Source organism: Prenolepis imparis, unplaced genomic scaffold, assembly GCF_030444845.1.
Source record: "Prenolepis imparis isolate NDT839.2.m4 unplaced genomic scaffold, iyPreImpa1.0 SCAF_10, whole genome shotgun sequence".
Classification (NCBI taxonomy): domain Eukaryota; kingdom Metazoa; phylum Arthropoda; class Insecta; order Hymenoptera; family Formicidae; genus Prenolepis; species Prenolepis imparis.
In genome coordinates, this window is record NW_028141168.1 from 5,502,356 (window position 1) to 5,525,693 (window position 23,338).

The window sequence follows — 23,338 nt, forward strand, 5'->3', positions numbered from 1 at the left end:
TTATATATTTAGTTAAGTAATCAAACTTATAGTTTTTTAAACTTTATATGTATATGTATTTAATACTTTATTATATTTTGAATATTTAATAAAATTCTATTTTATTATTTCGACGGCGTAAAATTTTATATTTAGTCAAATTTTAATCCTAACATTAGTAATTAATCTCATCAAGACATATATATATACTTTTTTTATAATAACAATTATAATCAAATATAACTATTATAATATATATATTCTTTTGTGTATTTCGTAAAACAAAAAAAATTGCATTATACATATATGTCTAGCCTATATATGTATATAGCGTTCGCTAAAAGTAAAATAAATCATCCCTTCTTAATTAATTGCAATAACAATTAAAAATAGCAAAACAATTAAAATAACAAAATAGAGTTGTAAAATAAAAAAATATTGGCAATATTGAATTTCTTAAAATAAACGTTAAATTTTCTGCAATTATTTTTATTTCACAACTCTATTTTGTTTAATTGTTATTGTAATTAAGAATGGAAGCTTTATATTTTTGGCGAAGACTGATGTGTATATATGTACATATATATACAAGGTACTAAAAAATTAGAAGGTAAATAGAAGACATCAAAATAAATATTTTTTGTTAATACTACTTTTCTTTACGTTTAATTTTAATACTACATAGTATGAAATAGGAGTTTGTGTGTCATTAACAAATAAACATAACTAAACATAAATAAACATATAAATGAAAAAATTAAATTGTATTTTAAGCTTGAATAAAACACGGAACAAATACATAAGTAATTCAGCACTCTCTTTACAGTAAATATTCCATTATAAAACAAACTCAAAAATCACAAACTTATATCTCATACCATGTAGCATTCAAACTAAATGTCGTAGAGAAAATTAGTATTTCTTTTTCCCTTCAAAGTTTATCGGTTTAATTTTTTAACACCCTGTATACATATATATAAAATTTTGCTCATTTATTTATGTGTGCGTCTTATAATATTTTTTTAATTCAACGAATTACGCTAAAGGCATCCGGCACTGATACCTTTAATGCGATCCCCCCCACTCATTAAAAGAGTACACATTAATTATTACAGCGATATAAATCAGATTGCTTTAGGGGTGAAACAGCGACTCGTCCAAGATACATACAAGACACGAATACATCGGATCGACGCTTACCTTATTTAAATTGCCAAAGCCGAGTCGTTGAATCGCCTGCGACTTCCACTCCGGAAGCGGCGGGGTGAAGCTGACCCCGGAAGGCGGCGCGGACGTCTTGAGGACGCCAAGGGGTAACGTAACCAGTACGGCGTCCGCCTTATAAACGGTGTGATTTGTGTGCGGACTGCGGGAGGGTGCGGCCCAGACCTCCACCCCGTTCGGTCCATATCGCACCGCTTTGACGGCCGTGTTCAATCGAATATCGAGCCCTTCCGAGAGAGCAACAGGTACGCAAGAATAACCGTTGCGAACTGTAAAGAAAGAGGAAGAACGAGAGATGTAGCGAATCAGTATTCGGATTTATCGCGATATACAGGGTGTCCCAGAATTAATGACAGATTCCTTCGATCATTTGGAGACGATTTTTCCTCAGCAAAAATGTCGAGGCACCAATAATATTCAAGTTATAAGAGATTGAAAATAAAAGGTTTTTCGCAAACTAAGCTTTGTGGAAATAAGATATTAACAAAATCACATTCTTCAGTTAATTTCAAGTAGATTAATAGAATTTAAATGTAAGGCTTAGTTACAAAGATACACGATGGCAGAAATTGGGAATAGTGCAAAAAATGATGATAGTCTCCCTCGACATTTTCGCTGAGGAAAAATCGTCTCCAAATAATCCCCAGGAATCTGCCATTAACCGGTTATACGGTAGGTCTGGGACACCCTGATGTATATCTTCTCTCCTATCCACCGCGAGAGAAACTTATTTCACACCGAAGGGGAAGGAACCTCCTACACCCCCGAGGGGTGGCGAGAGAATAATGTCATTCGGAGGGATAGTCACGTACATATCGCGCGTTTAACGAACTGGGTCGTCGCGTAAAGAGAGAGAGTTTCGTTCTATAGGTTCCTTTGATTTCGTAGATGTAGGGGGACAATAAGCTGAATCCTACCTCCCTCGCGGTAGCTTTCACGTTCAGAAAAGCGGATCGAATCAGAAACCCCCTCCTCAAAAGATACACATTCTCTCTCCGGCGAACCTAGGTATCCCACACAGTTGGGCGATGTTATATGGGCTGCAATAGGGAGCCCCATTATGACTTAATTGGATATTTCGCGTTACGCTCGCGCTTAAATCAGGACACACCTAAATTCTCGTAAGCACCTCTATATCCTTCCCTCCCATCCGATTTTCTCGTAACATCGAGGCGTGTACTAATAATGATACACAGGCGTCTCCACTTAGATGGTTAATTATGTTGATGGCTACCACGGTGCTAACAGGCACTCTCCTCTCCCCCTCTCTCTATCTATCTATCTCTCTCTCTCTCTCTCTATCAGCGTTGCATCCTGTTTCCGAGATTTAAATTTACGCGTGCGCTATGTCAGGCTGAAAGCACAATAATTTAAATTAGCGGCGTTTCGGGGGGACACGCGTACATGCATTATCGCGGATATTTCGACCGGTCCCTTCGAGGGACCGCTGGTGTATGTACATATTGATTACGCGTAACGTGTCGAACGTGTCCGCGAGATACAATCGGCGAAATGTTGCCGCAACCTTGGCCGGCAGCTAATGCGATCTATCCGCGTTCTATCGTTTCGGGTTTGGGCTGCCGCTGCTGCATCAGCCCCCGGGGCTGGGGCTGTCGATGTTAACCGGTCGGGGGATCGATAAATCATGACACGTACATACATACATATCGGGGCACGACACACACCGGCGTCGGTCGTGGTTTAAAAATTTATGCGACGCCGACGCCGGGTATTGTAAACGTAACCGGAAATGTTCCCAAAATGCCGCGCACATCTGCACGCGACAGCTAATGACAAACCGATGAATTAGTCGCTACATCGTTCCCGCATCAATCCTTCGTTCATCGTTCATCGTGCGCGGATTAACGCGCGTGTATGATGTTGATAGCGATTGAAAGGAAAATATTTCCCACAAATTCCGCGCAATCATGGAAATCATACATATATATATGGCCATAAATATATATAATATATATTATATAATATATATATTACACATATATATACCTATATACATATATATTTTAATAACCTGTCTTGAGCATTTTAATATATATTTAATATGTACCTATATATTTATATATTAATAATTAATTATATATTAATAATTAATTATATATATGAAATGAATAACCCTGTATATGTATATAATATACTCCGACTATAAGATGAATGATAAAACTTGAACAGTTTTTCTTTTGATTAAAATGTATCTAATCACTATGTATTTGTAAACTTCGAAAATAGTCATTTAAAATCGGATGAATCAGTTTGAATAATCCTGTATATCGACATAGATACTATTTTCTTCTACAAAAAATGTGAGTTTAATAAAATATACATGCAACAATTGCTTTTTTTTTCATTTTTTGAATATAAAAGATTTGAATTGTAAAAAAGTTATGCAATATGCATAAATAAATAAAAAAAAACTTAACATTTCATATATATGTATATTATTCTTCTTTAATATTTTACATATGAATTAATTTAAGAAAAAAGCTATTATAATTTAAAAAAACTATTTTTCTGTAGAAATATTATGATATGCATAAAAAAGGTGGAACAGAGTGTGTAAAGTACAAAAATATAATAAAAATAAAGTTTTCTTCTTCAACAGAAAAAAAATGCACGATGTTGCGAAAATTAGAATAAGAGGGGAAACAAATATTATGCTATATAACGTTCCTTTTTTTAAGGAACGCAATTTGGATTCGGTTAATTAGTATTCGACTATCTCGCTCGACGTATCTTCCTACGTCTTGACGTTGATTTCAAAAACCGTTTATAATAAACGAGGGAATATTCAACAGTCGGTCGTGAAGCGATCCGAATCCATGAAAATTATGGTAAGTCGCTGCTCTCTCTCTCTCTCTCTCAACCTAACTTAGGAGAATGGGAAATTAATTCCACGCGAGAGGAAAGACGTATCCACGCAGATCCGAAATCGTTAATAAGGGAAGGATATAAACTGATCCATTAATCTCGCTTCTTCCGATCGTACGTCGAGTATGCGAAGAAATTCTACGACGGCGTGGGATCTCCTCCAGAAAAAAGAGAGAAAAAAGAGAAGGGGGAAGGAAGAGAACGAGAAACCATCTCTCTCTCTCTTTGAATGTACCTCCGTAAATTTTTCTCTCCGACGAAACCCGATGACTATCGTTTTGGCCGAGCAGAGCCTCACGGAAGGACGCGGGCGACTTTCGTCGGGGAAAGAAAGGCAAATATTTAGAAGGGGGCAGCAGTCTAGCGCATAGTAGCCAGGGGGTGAAGGGGGGGGATTCGCCTTAGGGTGAAACAAACATGTCGGCTTCCTCTCACCCTGGAAGGTCTAACGGCAAGTAAAGAGTAAAGAGGGGACAGATCCCGGAACGGGGAAGGAGGGGGGGGGAGATGCCCTTCTCTCGGGGGCACCTTTTCTCGTTCTATCACGACCATCGGCCCCATATATGCCACCCTCTTCCGCGCGCGTCTTCTTGTCTTCCGTTTGATCTTTGCTCGCAGTATTTTTTGACGGCGAGTCGAACAATTTGTATGCTCCACCCGCCCCCCTCTGCCCCCTCCTCCCCCTCCCACGGTGGTTTTCAATTTACATTTAAATTGGTTGCTTATGGCGTTCTGTCGTCTCGACGGGAGTCGAACTGAGAAAAGAGAGAGAGAAAGAGGGACTGCACTCGGGGAACAGTCAAATACTGAAACGGCCTCGCAAACGTGTGGCGGAACTCTCTCTTGCCGGGTTCAATGTACCGGCGCCGATGCTTTTTTACCGGATACGAGAGAGAGAGAGAGAGAGAGAGAGAGAGAGAGAGAGAGAGAGAGGAGCCGCGCAGGCAGGCCCTTCGCGAGAGAAGGGACGACAAAGAGAGAGAGAAAGAGAACTCGCCGCGCGCGATGCTTTTCTTGTTCACCCATCCGTTATATCAACATTCCGAATCGCGACTCCCGAAGGTATACGGCGGAACGCCGAGGACGAAGAGTCGTTCTTCTCTCGTTCTTCTCTCGGGTCGCTTCCGCGCCCGCGAGAGGTTTCGGAAGTTCGACGCCTCTCTCCTCCGCGTTTCGTTCCTGACAAGATCATCCCCCCGCCGACGATTACTGGGACACAAGTTTTGCCGAGAGATCGATCGTTGGAAAGAAACATTTCTGCGTATCCTTGAAACTAATGAATCGGAGGAAAAAAGTGTAATAATTTTTTTATATATTTTACACGTTTATGTAACTTTCTTGTTTTTTTTTTTTTTTATTTAGCTGCGTACAATTTTATTTTAAAATTGTATAAAATATTTTTCTCTTGACATCGAATTAAATTTATAGTAAGAAAAGTGTAACATATCTTTTGATTTTTATTAATGCTACTATATCACTATTATACTACAATATTATTTAATTTCGAAATTTGATTGCTCGAATGCTTTTTCCAAGATCGCTCGAGATATTCAGCGGATTAAATTTATATGCAAAAATAATTTATTTATTTTTGTATACGTATATATATGTTTAGAGAGCTTCTCTTACAATTAGTTGCATTTAAATGTATATTATTTTATTTTTTGTTCCTGAACATCATCTTATCGATAATTACTGGGACACAAGTTTTGCCAAAATATTGATTGATCGTTGGAAAAAATATCTCTGTGTATTCTTTAAATTAAATTAGAGGGAAAAATATATTTTTTTATATATATATATTTTGTACGTTTATGCGATTATGATATTTATCTTTATTTATTTATTTTTTTTTTACTTAGCTGCATACAATTTTATTTCAAAATTTGGTTAAATTAGAGAGAAAAGAATGTAATATTTTTTACATTTTACACGTTTATGCGACTTTCTTATTATTTTTTTTATTTAGCTGCATATAATTTTATTTTAAAATTTGATTGCATCGAATATTTTTTCCTTGACATCAAATTAAATTTAAATTAAGAAAAGTATAACATTTTATACATTTAGAGACAGCTTTCTTTTAATTTGTATTAAGAATGTTATTATTACTATTACACATTATTTCATTTCAAAATTCGATTGCTTAAAGAGCTTTTTCCAAGATCGCTCGAAAGATTCGTCGAATTAAATTTATCCATAAAAAATTTAATTTATTTTTACATATATGTTGAGAGCTTTTCTTAGTTGCATCAGTCAAATCTATGTTTCTAAGAGGTCACATAATTGATACATCGGATTGAATTTACGTCTCTCTCGAGACTCTCGAAACTCTTTTCCCGAAGTGGCGAAAAAGTTTTCGCCATTTGAATGTACATAATGACTATGTATATAGACGCAGGTCTATAAATGGCCGGAAAGTACGTAGTGTGAAATTCGATACAAGTCTCGCGCGGGAGAACTTCTTTTTTATTCCCTTTCAATCTCACGCCTCACCGTGGAAGGAGGGAAGGTGCCCGCCCGAGCTTTTCTTGCTCACCCATCCGTTATATCAACATACTAAATCGCAAGTCCCGAAGGTATACAACGTGCCAGCTAGGCAACTGTTGATACCTTATAGATTGGAAACTTCGGTAACGCGAAGAGAGAAAGAGAAAGAGAGAGAGAGAGAGAGAGGGGGTGTTTTCATCCCCCCTTTAGCTTATTCGTGCATCTCGCCCATACATCACCTTATTATAATGCTGTAATTGTATTTTTTTTTTTTTCAATGCAGCCAATTGCATCCTACCTCTACTATCGTGATTCGACGTGCAATAATTCTTGCTATCATTTCATCGATACATGTTTCTACCGGTAATAATAATCTATGACTAAAAGCGTTGTATATTGTTTTATTGAAATTTATGACAAGATGTGAAGGTAAATTGCAAAATTAATGCGAAAATTTTGCAAAATAGTTTGTGCAAGGATTCAGTAATTTTGTAAATTCCATTTCAACAAGGATATAATTCCCTATTAATTTTCGTAAATATTACATGACTTAAAAAACATAAAATAATTTTGATTTATATAAATATGTCTTTCAACATCAGTTCGGTGAAAAAAAAAATTTTAATCGTTTTACGCAAGCTATATATATTAAGAATAATATTTATAATTTTATTACGTGTGTGTGAATAATAAAACGTAAATCTAACAATAACCGATAATTATGCAAATGTATGCAAAAAAGTAGTATAAATACCGCGGCGTGTATACAAACCATTAGTAGGGTGAATATATAAATCGCGCAGCCATTCTCTATGCTTATACAGGGATCTTCACGGTGTATTTCTCTCCCCCTACCTCCTAGCCGTTATGCCAACATTAATTAAACGTCGTGACGATGTAATATGTGGCACGGAGGGGAAGGTGGAGGAAATCAGTGCAAAGTTGCCTTACCAAATAATGTCGGTCAAATGTGCTATGATATGAATATTAGCAAATTCTGAATTTTTGCATAACTTTTGCACGAAAATCGCGAGATTTTAAGAGTAAAAATATTACATAATGTAAATAATATAACAGTGCGATTTTATCTTACCTTCTTTTCCAAATATAAAATTTAATTAATATTTTTTATTTGATTTATCTCGATTTATCTCCCCAAATATACTTTCTATTGTCCTCCGAAATTTAGACGTCTAAAAAAACTCAACATATATTCCCTCGCAAAATCGTACAAGAAAAATAAACTCTTAAAAATTTGATTACGTCGCATCGCGGAGATACATCTCGTATCTGCAACTCGCATCTCTCCGTCCATTCGCGAATTTAGCGACGACGTTCTGTGTAATTTGTACAGATAGAGATAAAGTTAATTGGAATGGCTGCGCGATATTTATGATACTCGCCGGAGAAGTAAACGCCTGGGGATGTAACATTCCTAGATCGCGCTACTAAGTAACATAAGGAGATCAATATCGGGAGACGCGAATTTATTACGATTGTCGTACATTCTGTGCAAATGAGCTTGTATACCTCGTACAGATGTAATTCTTTTTTCGTTCTTATGAACGGTAGCGATTCCATATAAGCTGCGTACACATCGTACAGCTGTGCAGATGTCGACTCTTCTTTACGCGAGATAATATCAATCTTTGCGATTTTTCGACCGTAAGACACATAATTATTATCGAAGTTTTTTTTCACCATCCTTCCTATATAATAAATATTTTCAAAAAATTATAACAGGATGTCTCAAATCTTGTAAAAATATTTCCTGAGAATTCCCTGATCTTCCAGATATTTTCGTTTAAAATTCTAGGTAAAATAAAAAAATTATGGATGCAGCTTTTTAAAATAAATTTCTTTATTGGATGAGCTCTTTATGGTTTTTTATTCATACGATTGCAGAGAAAGTTACTAAGAATACAATTTTTCTAGCATTTAATAGTGACTTAGTAATCGTAAAATTAATTTGAACAATAACAACGTGCGAATATATCATTATATCTAAACGCTAAAAATATATGCAAAAATATCAAACAAAATAATTTATTATAAATGTTTTAAGGAGTACTAATTTTTTATTTAAATATGATTAAAAATTGAATAATTTTCTATGAAATTTACATTAATATTAAAAAGAGATTATCAATAAAATTATGTGAGATTTTAATAAAAACTTAAATATTGCAAAGATATGTTAAACATATGTTTTTTAAGTACTATTCAAAATATTTAATACAAGACTTTCAAGAAAACTAGTCTTAAGTCCTTTAAAAACTGTACACCGCTGTTTGTAGTTCAATAATAAATATATTTTTTCTATTCTAAAAAATAAAATAATAGTTAAATAGCATTTATAAAAAACTATTAATATAAGAGTAAAATTATCAAAGATACAATTTTTGAAAAATTTCTCCGAGTCTCAATAAAATTCCATAAAAATTCCCAAAGAATTTTTCAAAGTAAAGAAAAATTCCTGAAAAACCCCGGTTTTTCCAGGGAGTAGACACATTGTATAATTAATATATATAAATGAGAATCGTCCAAAAAAAAACACAAGTCGCATTTATAGCAAAACCGCTTGTTCGCGTTTTTTCAAAATCTCCTTTCATTGCAATTTAAGTTTATATAATTTTCAATGCATTCCTCAATTAATTAATTTTTTATTTACATCTTCAGCTTTTTATATCCTTCTTTGCTCAATTTGAATAATTCCCGCGGGAAGAACGAACAAACTTTCTCCCTTTCGTAGGCGATAATTATCGCGAAAACTGATTCGCGTTTGACCGCCGCGAAAGTAGCGAAATTATCAGCTCTCAAACCGGTTTTCGAGAGAAGAGAGATGCCGGGAGATGCTCTACACCGACACTTTGCGCCATACTCCCATAATTGGTAGTGAGCGCAAACGCTTTTTAAGGCTACTTTGTATTTAATCGAATTTTCGTGGAACTACTGACGATGAAGCTACGATCCTGGCGAAATACGGAAGCTACTTTCCTGCCAGATAACCAAGCGATAAAATGGGCGTGGCCCCCCCATCTCTGTGATAAATACGCGCCAAGCGGACCAAGCGTAAATCGTTATAAGATATCGCTAAAATTAAGCAACCCCGTTCAATTTAAGAGATATTAATAAGTCTGAATTACGCCGCAGCCTAACGATATCCCCGGTATTCGGTGCAACCCGAATATGCATATGCATGTTGTGTGCGTGCCGAATACTTTGTAGTTGTTGCACCTCACAACTTACCGAATTATCGGATAATACGGAAAGAGGAAAGGCTCTTCTCTTGTTTTTTTTTCGCCGGCGCATCGTGACATATAATTATCGTAATAGCGAGTTGCTTATTAATACATTGTTGACGAAACGTCGACCGGTTAGGGAGTAATCGATGCGTTCGCATGTATCCTCCATGAATCACAAACAAGGTAAATTTAAACAAGGTGTATCGAAATTATCCGAATCCTTCGATTCCCCATTTTTTCCTATCCATTTATAATTTATAGCTATGAAAAAGCACAGTTTTGTATATTTATTTACATCAGTAAAATATGTTTCTTATTAAAATTTATAGTTATAAAAATTGTAAAATTTATTAAAATTTTTAAATTATTAAAATTTTATTAAATTTTTAAATTTTTAAATTTTATGTATAATTTAAACATTTATATAGCAAACTGTTGTAATACATAAAAGAAATGAATAAATGAAATTATATTAAGTTTTACATGAGACGTATATCGAAAATATTTGTTTATAAAACAGAAAAGTACGACAGATAAAAAATATGTCAAAATAATAAATTTTAAAAAAATTAAAACTTTTACCTTGGAAGTTTTCACGAAATTTCTTTACAATTTCTGTCAAATAATCCTACTTTTTTTTTTTAAAGTAAAATGTTACCTGTCAGTCCGACTTCATCGCGCTTTCCAGATCGACGTTAATAGCAACTTACAGCGCGATTAATCGACGACGTCAACATATATCACATGGCATATCACTGCATCCTCTTCGCGGCGTAAAAGCATAACTCAGGGAGAACCGTCTGCTCATAATTATCAAACGTTCCGTCGCGGTCGGATAAATTAAACCCCGGAACTCTCTCCCCGGAGTTCGTTCACCGCTATATCGGTAGCTCCTCGATTACAGATCGCGGTACAAAGGATTAGGGTGCTGTGGCGCAATTGCGAGGACCAGGAAAGTGGATTAGAAATGTATAGTAGGATAAAAAAATCTGTGAAGGAGAAAGAGAGGGGACAGGGGCGAGGAGAGGAGGGAAGAAGGAAGAAACGAGGCGGTCGAAAAGGACAGAAGGAAGGACGAAGCGGAGAGCTTCACGGGGTCTCGCTCAAGAAGATATTTGAATACGACTATACCGCGAGAGTAAATCGTCCCGTCCGCAAACGAGCAGCGAGCTACACAAGAAACGCATTTGCCTGGGCCCACGAAATGGTGGGGGGCGGTAGGAGGCCCCCGGGGCCCCGTGGAAAAGGAGAGGAGATCCCGGCCCCGCGAGAGAAGGAACGGTGCGGTTAGAGAAGTGGGCCCCCGATCGCGGGGTCCACGGTAAAGTCCTGTTTCCTCCTCTCCCCCCTCCCCCCTTCGTCCCCCTCGCCGTCGCCGCGAGAAAAAGGGGAGCTCGCTATCGAGCGAGCTATCTCCCACCATCGCGTAGCAAGTTGCACCGTAATATATAGGCCGTATCTCAGGCCCGCAAATTGCCTTTTTAAACACAACAAGACGCGGCCGTGCCTTCTTTCAATTTACGCGGGTCCCCTTTTCGCGGCCCATGCCGTTTGCCCATCCGAAACCCCCGCCTCTCCCCACCAAAAGCGATGGTCCCCTCCTGTGCGCAGTCATACGGTTTTACACCCTTCGCTCCTCTCCGGTCGTCGTCGACGCCATCGACGGCTCCCTTCACACACGCATGTCTGCCCCCCTTTTCCCCCTTCACGTGTGTCCACAGCTCCATAAGATTCTTTGAAAAAGGCGTGCCGTATATTATCGTTATAATTACAAATGAAATAATCGGATACCACGACAGCGTCACGGCTACCGAAGGGAGGAGGAGCGAACTATGCAAACCTCCCGAGGTGTCAAAGGGATACTTCGGCAAGGCCGGCACGAATGGCGGCGAATTTCCCCTTCGAAATTGAGGCGAATGCCAATTTGTCTCATATAGTATACAGTGATATACTAATTTGACATCTTACTGACTAACTAGTTTTATAATTTGTTAAAAATACAAAAAAAATGTATAATAAAAATTATATATTAAATATTGAATTTGTAAAGATGTATATGATCTAAATATATACATTAAAAATAAAAAAATATAAGAATCTAATCGTGATATAATAAAATCAAATAAAATTATACTTTTTGAATATATTCAATTTTGTTCAATTAACTAAGGCTATTTTACAATTTGTTAAAAGTACAAAAATTATATATTAGGTATTACAAAAATATATTATATATTAATTGAAAATTATATATTATAACAAAAATTATATTAATTTAATATTTGTAACAAGGCAATATATGATCAAAAAATATATATATACATAAAAAAATTAAGATGTAAGAAAAAATATAAGAATCTAATCGTAATATAATATCGAATAAAATATTCAATTTTCTTTCAATTAATTAGTGCAGTTTTTCAAGTTGTTAAAAAATACAAAATAAGGAAACAAAAATTACATATTAAATATTGAATATTTGTAACAAGGCATATGTAATATGTATACATAAAATATAAAAAAATATAAATAAAAATCTAATCATAATATCAAATAAAATATACTAATAGATATAATATAAATAAATATATGTACAATACAAATAAAATAAACTTTTTGAATATATTCAATTTTTTCAATTAACTAGTGCAATTTTACGATTTGTTAAAAATGCAAAAAAAAAGGAAACAAAAATTATATATTAAATTTTGAATATTTGTCAAGTGTCATATGTAATTTAAATATATATAAGAAATAAAAAAAAAACACAAGAAAAAATATAAAATTTAATCGCGTGATGTAATATCGAATAAAATATACCCTTTTTGAATTTAATCAATTTTTTCTGCAGGTAAATTATAAGTTGAATTCTCTCTCCTTTAACGCGGAAGACAAAACATTACAGCGACGAGCAGTTACGTGTCAATAAATACGTACATGCCTCTTGTGCTTGCATTATCTAAACTCATTGACAGTTTGAATAGGCGGTAATATTTATACATGCTTGTACATATTTATTTTCTCTCGGTAAATTTACATTGCCGCGGATCAAAAGGCGCTGGGAGGGCAAATATGTGTTTTGTTCGTGGAGCTGTGTTTTGGGATGGCGAGATTTTTATACGAGTCTCACAGAAAGACAGAGAAAGACGCATGTTTGACACGTCAAGTACGAGAGAAACGTGAAATATCGCGCGAAATACGACGAATTGGATTCTTACTGGATCACCATGAGCTGTTACATGTACCGTTATGAATTATGACATCGTATAATGAATTAAATGAGCAAAAGAGAGAGAGAGAGAGAGAGAGAGAGAGAGAGAGGAAGAGGGAGATCTCGACGAAAGCGAGACAAATGCGATAAATAATACATTTCCACTGCACTCACGTTGTTACAGAATATATCGCGCGAATGAGGGCATAAAGTAGACCAAGACGGTCTGTTTGTTCATTACATTTCGCGCATAATGCGCTTCTGGGGATAAAACGTAACGAGAGCGAGTGACGAAGAGCAACGAGAGAGAAAATTATTACGTTTTACCGAAAAAGAGAGAAGGGACGAGTGTTTACGTGTAATGAGAGAGGACGAATCGCGAAACGCTGCTGACGTTAAACTCGAATCGCTTGTTTTTATCTTCGCGAGAGAGCGTTTTACGTCATCGGAATAATTGCGCGCGATATAATTCGATCCCATTAGAAACGTGAGGGACGTTTCCGACGAGATGCTCGTCCGGTAAAAGAAAAAAAAAAAAGAAATCTCCCGAGGAGAGATTTTAATTTACAAACGGAGGGGGACTCTGGGAGAATAGTCGATGGATTATCGAGGTAAAATAATTAGAGAACAGGAAAAGACGGGGAAAAAGCACGCGGCGGATTTTAATCGTCGTAATAAGACGTCAAGGACTCCTCTTCTCCCTCTCTGTCTCTCTTTCTCTTTCCTTCTCTCTTTTCTGCAGCGGAAGAAAAATGGGCTGACCGTGCGGTTGAACGATCGCGCGGTTGACTCGACAAGATTGTCGATTTATGTTTACATACTCGTTTTACGCGAGACCTCGATAATTAGAGTAGTTACCCCCGATATATATATGCCTGTGTATACACGTAACCTGCGAGGGGGGCAGAAGGGGGCAGAAGGGGGCAGAAGGGGGCGGAAGGGGGCGGGAGGGGGCGAGGGGGGCGAAAGGGAGAGAGATGCCCTCGCATCTCTCGACGGATGATGCCGTGAGGAGATTTAAAAATGGAGGCAGCCGAGGAGTGCCGAAGGTTTAAACGAGGGGCGATTAATTCCCGGGGGGGAGGGGGGCTAGGGAGGGGGGAGGGAAACGCGGTCTGCGAAATTGGCGTATAGTCTTCTGCGCCTTATCTCCGATCGTAAAGCATCGTCATCGGGCCCCGATATACTTTACGGGGATCGCTTATTCATCCTCTCTTCACAAGTCAATATAACCATGCATCTTTCATCTCTCACTCTCACTCCTTCTCTCTTTCTTTTAATTTTATTCCGGAATTGTCTCGAGTTCGAGGGACGAATTGTCGCGATTAAAAGAGAGGAGAGTCTCTCTTTATATCCCTCTCGATTCTCGATATATACGATTGAAAAAAAAAAATCTCTCGCGATGCGACGCGTACACGAGAGATAACGTAATGAAACAAGCTAGTCGATAATTAATCGTTGTATATAATAATGAAGGCATTAAAGCAATTAACATTTACGAGATAAATGCGTCCATTTGCTCGCACGAGTCATGTCTATCCATTTAGCATCGATGACGTTCATTACGTAACGTTTATATCATATGGTATATTTGCAAATAACGGATTAATATTTATGTCATATAAGCGAATATATTGAAACGCGTAATGAACAATTTTAATTTGTAATTCCGCAAGATTTTTGCATATTTCACGAGAAGCAAACGACAATGTTACATCGCTTTCCCTAACGGTAGGCAATCCAGCAAGCAGGCACGAAAGAACTTTGCATATAGTAAGGAACTACTGCGATTGTTATTTACAGAATTTATCATTTAAATATTTAAAAAATTTCCAAGTATTTAATATAACAAAAAAGGAACAGAAAAAATATAAAAATTTCGATAACTTATTATTAGAGAAGAAAGAGTACCTAATATAACATGATAAACTTTTAATTAATTTTTTGAAATATAACAAACACTACGTGATTGTTATTTACGGAATTTATCAAATATTTAAAAAATTATTATATTATTTAATATAATAATATATCATTATTATATTTTAAAAATATTTCAATTTTATTAAAATCTTTAGTGTAACAAAAAGAAAAAAGAAGAGAAAATAAAAGAAATTTCGGTAACTTCTTATTATAGAAGAAAAAGAATACATACGAAATGATAAACTTTTAAATAATTTTTCAAAATATAATAATAGTGATATAAAATATTTTTAAAATTTCATCAAAATTTTATCTTTCATAGAACAAGAAGAGGAAGAGAAGAGAAAATAAAAAAATATATATATATAAATTTCGATAAATTATTACTAGAAAAAAGAGTATACATAAAATATGATACAAAGTTTTAAACAATTTTTTGAGATATTTGAAACAGTAGATCAATTTCCCGCGAGTCACTATATTATACCCCATAACCAGATACGTCACATATTTGGGCAAGATAAAGATATAGCGCGACTTTATATATTCAGAATTTTTTTACACACAGAGAGAGAGAAGCCGCTTGGATCGATTCAATTATCCGTATATCGAGGGGATAACGGAGATAACGATAATAATAATAACGACATCAACGTAACTGTGTGAGATTAAGTCGCGAGACAATGGCGAAATTGCATCGTACGAAGAAGGGGCTACGCACATAGACATCAAAAGGCGCCAGCCACGTCTTCGCGACGAAGATCGGCCGGCTGTAACGAAAGAGCGGGCGTTCCCGGGCCGTCGTCGGCCGCGAGAGGAGGTCGTCGACAATGAAGACTACTAATACGAGGGACGAGGCACGCAAGGTAATTGAGTTAAAATTATTTTCACCCGGCCAGACATATACGCACGGGGCGGTCATTACGGCGGTTAGCGGCCGTACTTCGCGATCGAGGGCAAACAGCCGGGGCCGAGAAAACTTTCCGGGTGGCGACTTTTTCTGCTTTGATGATCACTGACAGAGCGAGCGCGAGAGAGAGGGAGAGATCAGCTGAGAGGCCCACTTTACGCTCTCTCACCTCTCGCGCGTCGCTCCATCAATCTCTCGTAACCTACCGCGTGCCGTTTTTACTCGCTTGAAATTTATTACTCCGCGAACCCCCTCCCCCCCTCGCTCTTGTGCAAGATGGGGGATCGGCTCCCCCATAGGATCTCTTCTCGCGCAGGTATGTCTCGATATACGTGTAATATACAATATTAATATACAACATATAAATATACTGTAGTATATATAGTATATATATATTATTATAGTAGAATATTATAGTATATTATTATAGTTATATATAGTATATTATAAATATACTATATAACATTAAATATATTTAATATAATATATATTTAATATATAATATATTTAATATTTAATATAATATATATTTAATATATAATATATAATTAATATAATATAATATATATTTAATATATATTTAATATAATATTAAATATATAATAATTATTATATAATTTAAATTATATTATATAATATTAAATATATAATATATATTATATAATTTAATATAATATTAAATATATAATATATATTATATAATTTAATATAATATTAAATACACTATATAATATCAAATATAATATTAAATATACTATATAATATTAAATATAATATATAAAATATATATGATATTAAATATAATTTAAAAAATTACAATACACGTAATATGCTGCTTCCCTTTAATCCTATTCCTTCTGGAGTGGAAAAAAAGATTTATATTCCTTTTTTGACGTTGATCGACAAAACGATTCGCAGCCTCCCACGTGACTTTTGACGTTTGGTGGACCATTCGGTTTTATCGACGGAAACTCGATTGCGTACTTCGATTGATCCTGAGGGGATATTGCTCCGAGTTGAATGTCCGAGATTTCATATATGTGTATGTGTATGTGTGTTCTGTCGACTATGATTTTTAAATCAATCGGTGCTTACCTGACCGTAAAGTATTGACGCTCGCTTTTTTATGCTACATTTATACTAGAAATGCTATGAAAGGCATGCTTTTATTCGTTAAACTATTACGTACGTATATTGTGCCAGGTTTCGATCGGAACGAAACCAGGCATTCGTGATCCCGTCGGAAGTAGTTTATCGAAAAGGTACACGTAAAAAAAAAAAAAAAAAAAAAAAAAATTCACCGTCGAGATGCGGAACAATCGTTCTTCTTTGATCGGGCTTTAAAATTTCCATTGCGCGCTCCCATGTAAAACCGAGCTATAAACGAGTAGTACAGCGTACAAATTCTACCACCGTCGATAAAAAATAAAAAAGGAACGCTATTTTTGCTCGTATATTAATTCGTGCAATATTACTATTCCGACGCGCAACGCGCGTCAAATTATTACGTACCATAACGCAATCTGCTTTCGAGAGAAAATAGCTTCGCGTCCCGCATAACTTGTTTCTATTTCGCTCCCATTTAATGCGAAAATGCGGACGCATTCATTATAATACCGATTTACAACAACGTGCGCGCGCGTGTTACAACAGCACATCGTAACTTTAACGTAATATGGACACCGTTAGACCTGTCGATTATGTTCTGTAATAGGCACATATAACGGCGAACGCGTTTTTCGGAATGAAAAAAAGGAGACCATATACATATATACTCTCTGTGTATCCTTAATATATATCGGATTATCTTCGATCGGTCTTATAACGATATACCTCTCCTCCCCACAAGTCGCTATCTTAACGAGGCTGCCGATTTTTTCTGGCAGCCTAATGGCGACTCTCTCCCGCGTTTGTTGTTTGTTGCGCGCACGATCCTATCACGTTCGAGAATTAATTAGTGTCAGCGTATTTAAAAGGTCTGCGCGAAATTCTCACGAAATGCGCAAATCCGCACGAGCGGATTCCAGTGTTGCATCGTTTTAGAAAGGCGTCATTAACGTTGCTAAATTAAAGCGAGCGATCTTCATACTCGCATCTTACGAAACGAGGATCGAAATATACATTGCATACTTATGTATATAATTATTTCGAAAATTATCTATAAGTGTTCGTGCCCCTTGTATAATATTTATGAAAATTGTTATAAAATTAAAATATAATTTTTTTGCGTTCTTTTGTAACTGTAGTTGCTCATGAAAGTAATCAAATATTTTAAGGATCTCTTCAAAGTTTTTAATGTAACGAGAAGAAGAGAGAAGAGAGCAAGCAATCTGTAAAAACAGATTTTTACTCTTATGTAGGTAGAATACGAAAATATATTATAAAATATATTATGAATATACTACATATATATTATATATTAAAATATATTGACACAATATATTAATAAAATATATTATATAAAATAGATTTTTCTAAAATAAAACGTTTCTAATTTTGGAATTTTTAAAACAAAAAAAAAAGAAAAAGAGAGTAAGCATGTAAGAATAAGTTTTTATAATTTTTATATATGTAAGTATTATCAGAACATATAAATATATAATATATATAGATTTCTAAAATAATATACGTTTCTAAATAATTTATGGAATTTTTGAAACGGTTCATTAATTTTTTTTCTTTTAAAGAAAGAATTACTTTATATTAAAATGATCTAAATCTATATTATTATTAATTAAAAGTGTAATAAATTTTTTCATATATAGGGCTCTACAATTATCTAAAAGTCCGTGCCTTAGAACAATATAATGTATTTTGTATAAAAAATTTAAGAAAATTGTGTAAAACTAAAATATAATTTCATATAACGAGTTGCTTACAAAATTGATCAAACGTTTTAAGAATATTTTCAAAGCTTTTTTAATGTAACGAGAAAAAGAAAGAAAAGAGGAAGCATGCAAAAACAAATTTTTGTATCACTGTTATAAGTTGATACTATAAATATATTAGAAAATAGATTTCTAAAATAATACGTTTCTAAATAATATTTAGAATTTTCGAAATAATTGATTAATTTTTTAGATTCACTGTACATTACAATTCTAATCTATATTATTATTATTATTATATACATAATAATTAAGCATATAATATATTGATTTTTTATCATATATATTATTATGAGCTAAAAATGTAATAAATTTTCATATATACCGGGTGTCCCATTTTAAAGGACCCACTCAAATATCTCAGAAACACTGCGTTAAATCAAAAAATGTTTCCTACAAAAGTTGTAGGGTTTCGAGGGGGACATAACATAGTAATATTTATATGACCTTGGGCGGCATCTCCAAGGTCAAGTAAAGGTGAGAATAAATTTTTTAAATGGAAACCCATATTTTTTATTATAACATCTTTTTCTACTAATTAATTTGAACAACTTTTATCTGAAGCATTTTTTTATTTTCTTCAAAATTCATTCTCACCTTCACTTAAGGTTAACCTTCACTAACCTTGGAGACGCCGCCCAAGGTCAAATGAATATTACTATGTTATGTCCCCCTCGAAACCCTACAACTTTTGTAGGAAACATTTTTCGATTTAACGCAGTGTTTCTGACAATGATATATTTGAGTGGGTCCTTTAAAATGGGACACGGTATATATGGGATAATTTTATTTTTATCTCGTTTCCGTTATCAGAGCGGCAAAGTTATTAGATCAAGCGCATATTCTTAGACGCGGATGCCCCGTGTGACATAATCATCCGGCAATTTCCGGATCTCTTAACGTCGCAACCGAATCCTTCTTCGGTCACTGAACTATTCCTGAGAAGGTCCTTTGAACGAACGAACAAGCGCGGGTTAAGTAATCGGGCAAGAAGGTAAAATTAAGCGGAGGCGACCAAGTCACAAGATGACACATGCGATTCGTATACACATACAGATATACACACTTAGAGAGAGAGAGAGAGAGAGAGAGCGAGAGAGAGAGAGAGAGAGAGAGACAGCGTCACATTGAGGTGGTCCGGCATTAATAATTCCCACGTGTAATGAGGCGGGCTGTTGTTTCACGGTCGAACAATGACGCCCCATAATTCACCGTCCACTCTACATGCCGGAAACTTGTACGCCTCATTTTCTACAGGGTTTTCTCAGGACTCAGATTTTCGGGGACCAAAATAGCTGACGACGGAGCCGCGTTTGGGCTATCATCGAGAGCCCGAATCGATTCTTCCTCGATGACAGGATGAAAAAGAGAAAAGGAAAAAGGAGGAAGGAACGGGTAGCCCGTAAATTTCGTACACTCCGTCGAACGCGTCGCGGCAAATTAACGGTACATCCCCGAAGAGCTCTTGACAGCGCGGTAGTCGCTCTCTTTTATCGCTCTATCGGCTCCTTTAATTAATTACGGAGATCCGCGGATAATTTCAGGAGCCCTCCCCCCCCCCTCTCTCTCTCTCTCTCTCTCTCTCTGTCTCTTTTTCTCCTCTTCCTCTGCGGCAACTCTCTGAACGAAGAACGTTGTAATTTCTCGTGTCACCATCCGGCGAAACTTGCGAAACTTGGCGGGCGCGGCTGCGGAATGCCGAAATTACCGTCATTTCCCGACACGCGGTGGAGAGCGGTGCCGATAACGCGTATCGGCATGCGTCACATGATGCGATCTCCGTCTCTTTGAGCCACGCGGCTGCTGCGTCTGCGACTTTCCGTTACGTGTTGGAATTCGGTAGGAGGCTACCCTCGTTCGGTGACTTCGTCATTTAATTTACGTTTAATTACAAGCACGGTACACATGTATATATTGTATGTACAGGGTGTCCCAGACGTACCGGACCATCGGTTAATGGGAGATTCCTGAGGTGATTTGGGGACGATTTTTTCTCAACAAAAATGTCGAGGAAGGTCATCATTTTTTGCAATTTTTGACATTACACACTTTTGTAACTAATTGTAAGCCTTAAATTAAAATGCTATTAAATTCAATTTAAAATTAGCTGAAAAATGTAGTTTTGTTAATCATTTATTTCCACAAAGCTTAATTTGCGAAAAATTCTTTATTTCAATCGCATATAATTCGAAAATTATTGGTGCCTCGACATTTTCATTGAGGAAAAAGTGTTTCCAAATAATCCCAAGTATCTGCCATTAAATGGTCCGGTAAGTCTGAAACACTGTATATACAGAGTGTTTTTTAAGTAAATACAAAAAATTAGGGAATGTTCCTTGGCTTATTTTATGAAGAAAAGATCCTATAAACGTATCTCTTAAACTATTTCGTTTTCAAAATACCAAATGTCAAAGTTGTGAAAAAAATGAAAACTGAAAATATAAAAGAAAAATTCAAATTTGCTGTGGTATTAAGAATTTCCAATAATTTTTACAAAATTTCGAACTAAAACTCTAAAATTACCTCTTATGTTTTTTGAAACAATAAACCTTTTTCTAGTTAAGATAAAAAATTAAAATTAAAATCTACAAAAACTGATAATCGTGTGTATCAACAAATCATCTGCTTAATTCTGCTTGATATTTCGAAGATTCGAAGTCGGCCCACTCCAACCCCCATATTTCTCATATTTTTTTTCACAACTTTGACATGTATTTTGTATCTTGACAACAAAACAGTTTAGGATACATAGGACCTTTCTTCTTCATAAAATAAACCAAGGAATATCTCTTTCAATTTTTCGTACTTATTTAGGAAACACCCTGTATATACGCCCTTCGCCAAGTTTTGATGCGTTCAACTAATTTCGTGGCGTTTGACGAAACCGTGGGCGACTAATAATGCCGTCGACACGTTGCGTATCGATTTTCTGCGCTGCTATTTTTTTTTTCTTAGCACGACATAAAACTTTCTCATCTCAACAAATGCAATTTTAACAGTAAAACGATACTTATATCGACGTAATTGACACAACAAGAGGCGAGGCTTAAGCAATTCTAGTGAAATACGATCGCTAGTACTGTTACACGGCGCGCGGAATGTGATTTGTCCAAGGTAAGCGGTTAACGCTGACATGTAAGCCAATGTATTATAAATAAAAGAGAAAGACTCTTCCAATAGCCGGCGACATTTTTTTAAAACACCGATTTGATACTTGCACAGTTGGAAAATTTGTGTTTTCTTCTTAAAAACGGTTCCCGTTAAAATTTTTGTGTTAAATATTTAACACATTCATGTGTTAATTTAACATATTGCTGTTATGTTAATTGAATTCAAATGTTAAATTATTAAAATAACTAAAAAAAAGTATAAAAATAACACAATGTATATCTATTTTTAATTTTACACAATAAATATGTTCCGCATTATTAGTGACAAGATTTAACTGTTAATATTTACAGAAAAAATGTTAATTTTACTTTATAATATAAGTGGGGAAATTAACAATTTTTTTAGTTAATTTTTACATTAAAACTATGTTAATTTAACACAAAATCCATTTTAAGTTTACTTGAAGTTTGCATTTACTTTATGTTAAAATATTAACACAATATTCGTGTCACCATTTAACATATCCGTATTATGTTAAATTAACACAAAAATTTCTGTGGACCGTTTGGGACATGTAATATTTGTTAAATTTAACACAAATTTTTCAACTGTGTGCGCGTGTCTCTTTAATGACAAAAACGAGGGGGGAGGCTCTTTTCAGCCTCACTATCGTGAAGGAGAAAGAGAGAGGAAGAGAGGAATCTCTGTTAAAAATACAAATAACGTACAGAAATTACTTTTGTCCCGCTATGCCCCAAGATTTACGGCGGGGCAACAAGCCCGCGCATTGGCGTAGGACTTGGAGACATAAATCAAGGAGAACTTACGAGAGGCCATTCATTAATATTAATAAGCCGTATGTATCCGTCGGGCACATAACGATACGATAGTTGGGCCCCGGATCGATACCTAGGGATTTTTCACGGGGCTGATGAGAAACGATGATTCAAACGAATATCGCGAGCTATCGCGCGTCCGACGAGACGGAAGATATCGTCGACGGGGACGAGAATACCGTATATAGTATATGTATATATACATACATATATATATATATATACGTTGTGGATGATATTGCGTTACACGTTGCTTCATCCGCAGTGGCGTAGCGACGTGTTATTTATGCGCGATCGCACATTTGCCGTAACGGTTAATAAACCGGCCGAAAAGCGCCGCGAGGCCGGGTCTCTGTTAATTAATTTAATTCGGTTTATATTCGCGTGCATGTTGATTTATTGCTGCGAAACGCGCGGAGCCGCCGACCGATATTTAGCTGATAACGCATCGCCATCGTTTCGAGCAGCGATCATTTCTCGACACGGATTTGCGAATGAATGCGGAGAGGGAAAAAAAAGTACGACAGACTTTACTTATTTCGATCTATGAATGGCAATGTTATACATCTCTTTCGTCGCAAGAATATTTGTATCGAATTTGTTTCGATGAAAAAAATTATTAAAGTATTATAAAA

The 23,338-nt window shown here is 35.5% G+C and overlaps 1 protein-coding gene across 1 annotated transcript in view; it reads right to left on the reverse strand.

The window, feature by feature from the left end:
• Su(var)3-3 (lysine-specific histone demethylase Su(var)3-3) overlaps window positions 1-23,338 on the reverse strand; it is a 154,046-nt gene that overhangs the window by 4,707 nt on the left and 126,001 nt on the right. Inside the window, exon 11 of the mRNA XM_083048512.1 lies at window positions 1,180-1,472. Coding sequence (XP_082904638.1) covers window positions 1,180-1,472 — 293 coding nt within the window. The remainder of the gene's footprint in view (window positions 1-1,179; window positions 1,473-23,338) is intronic.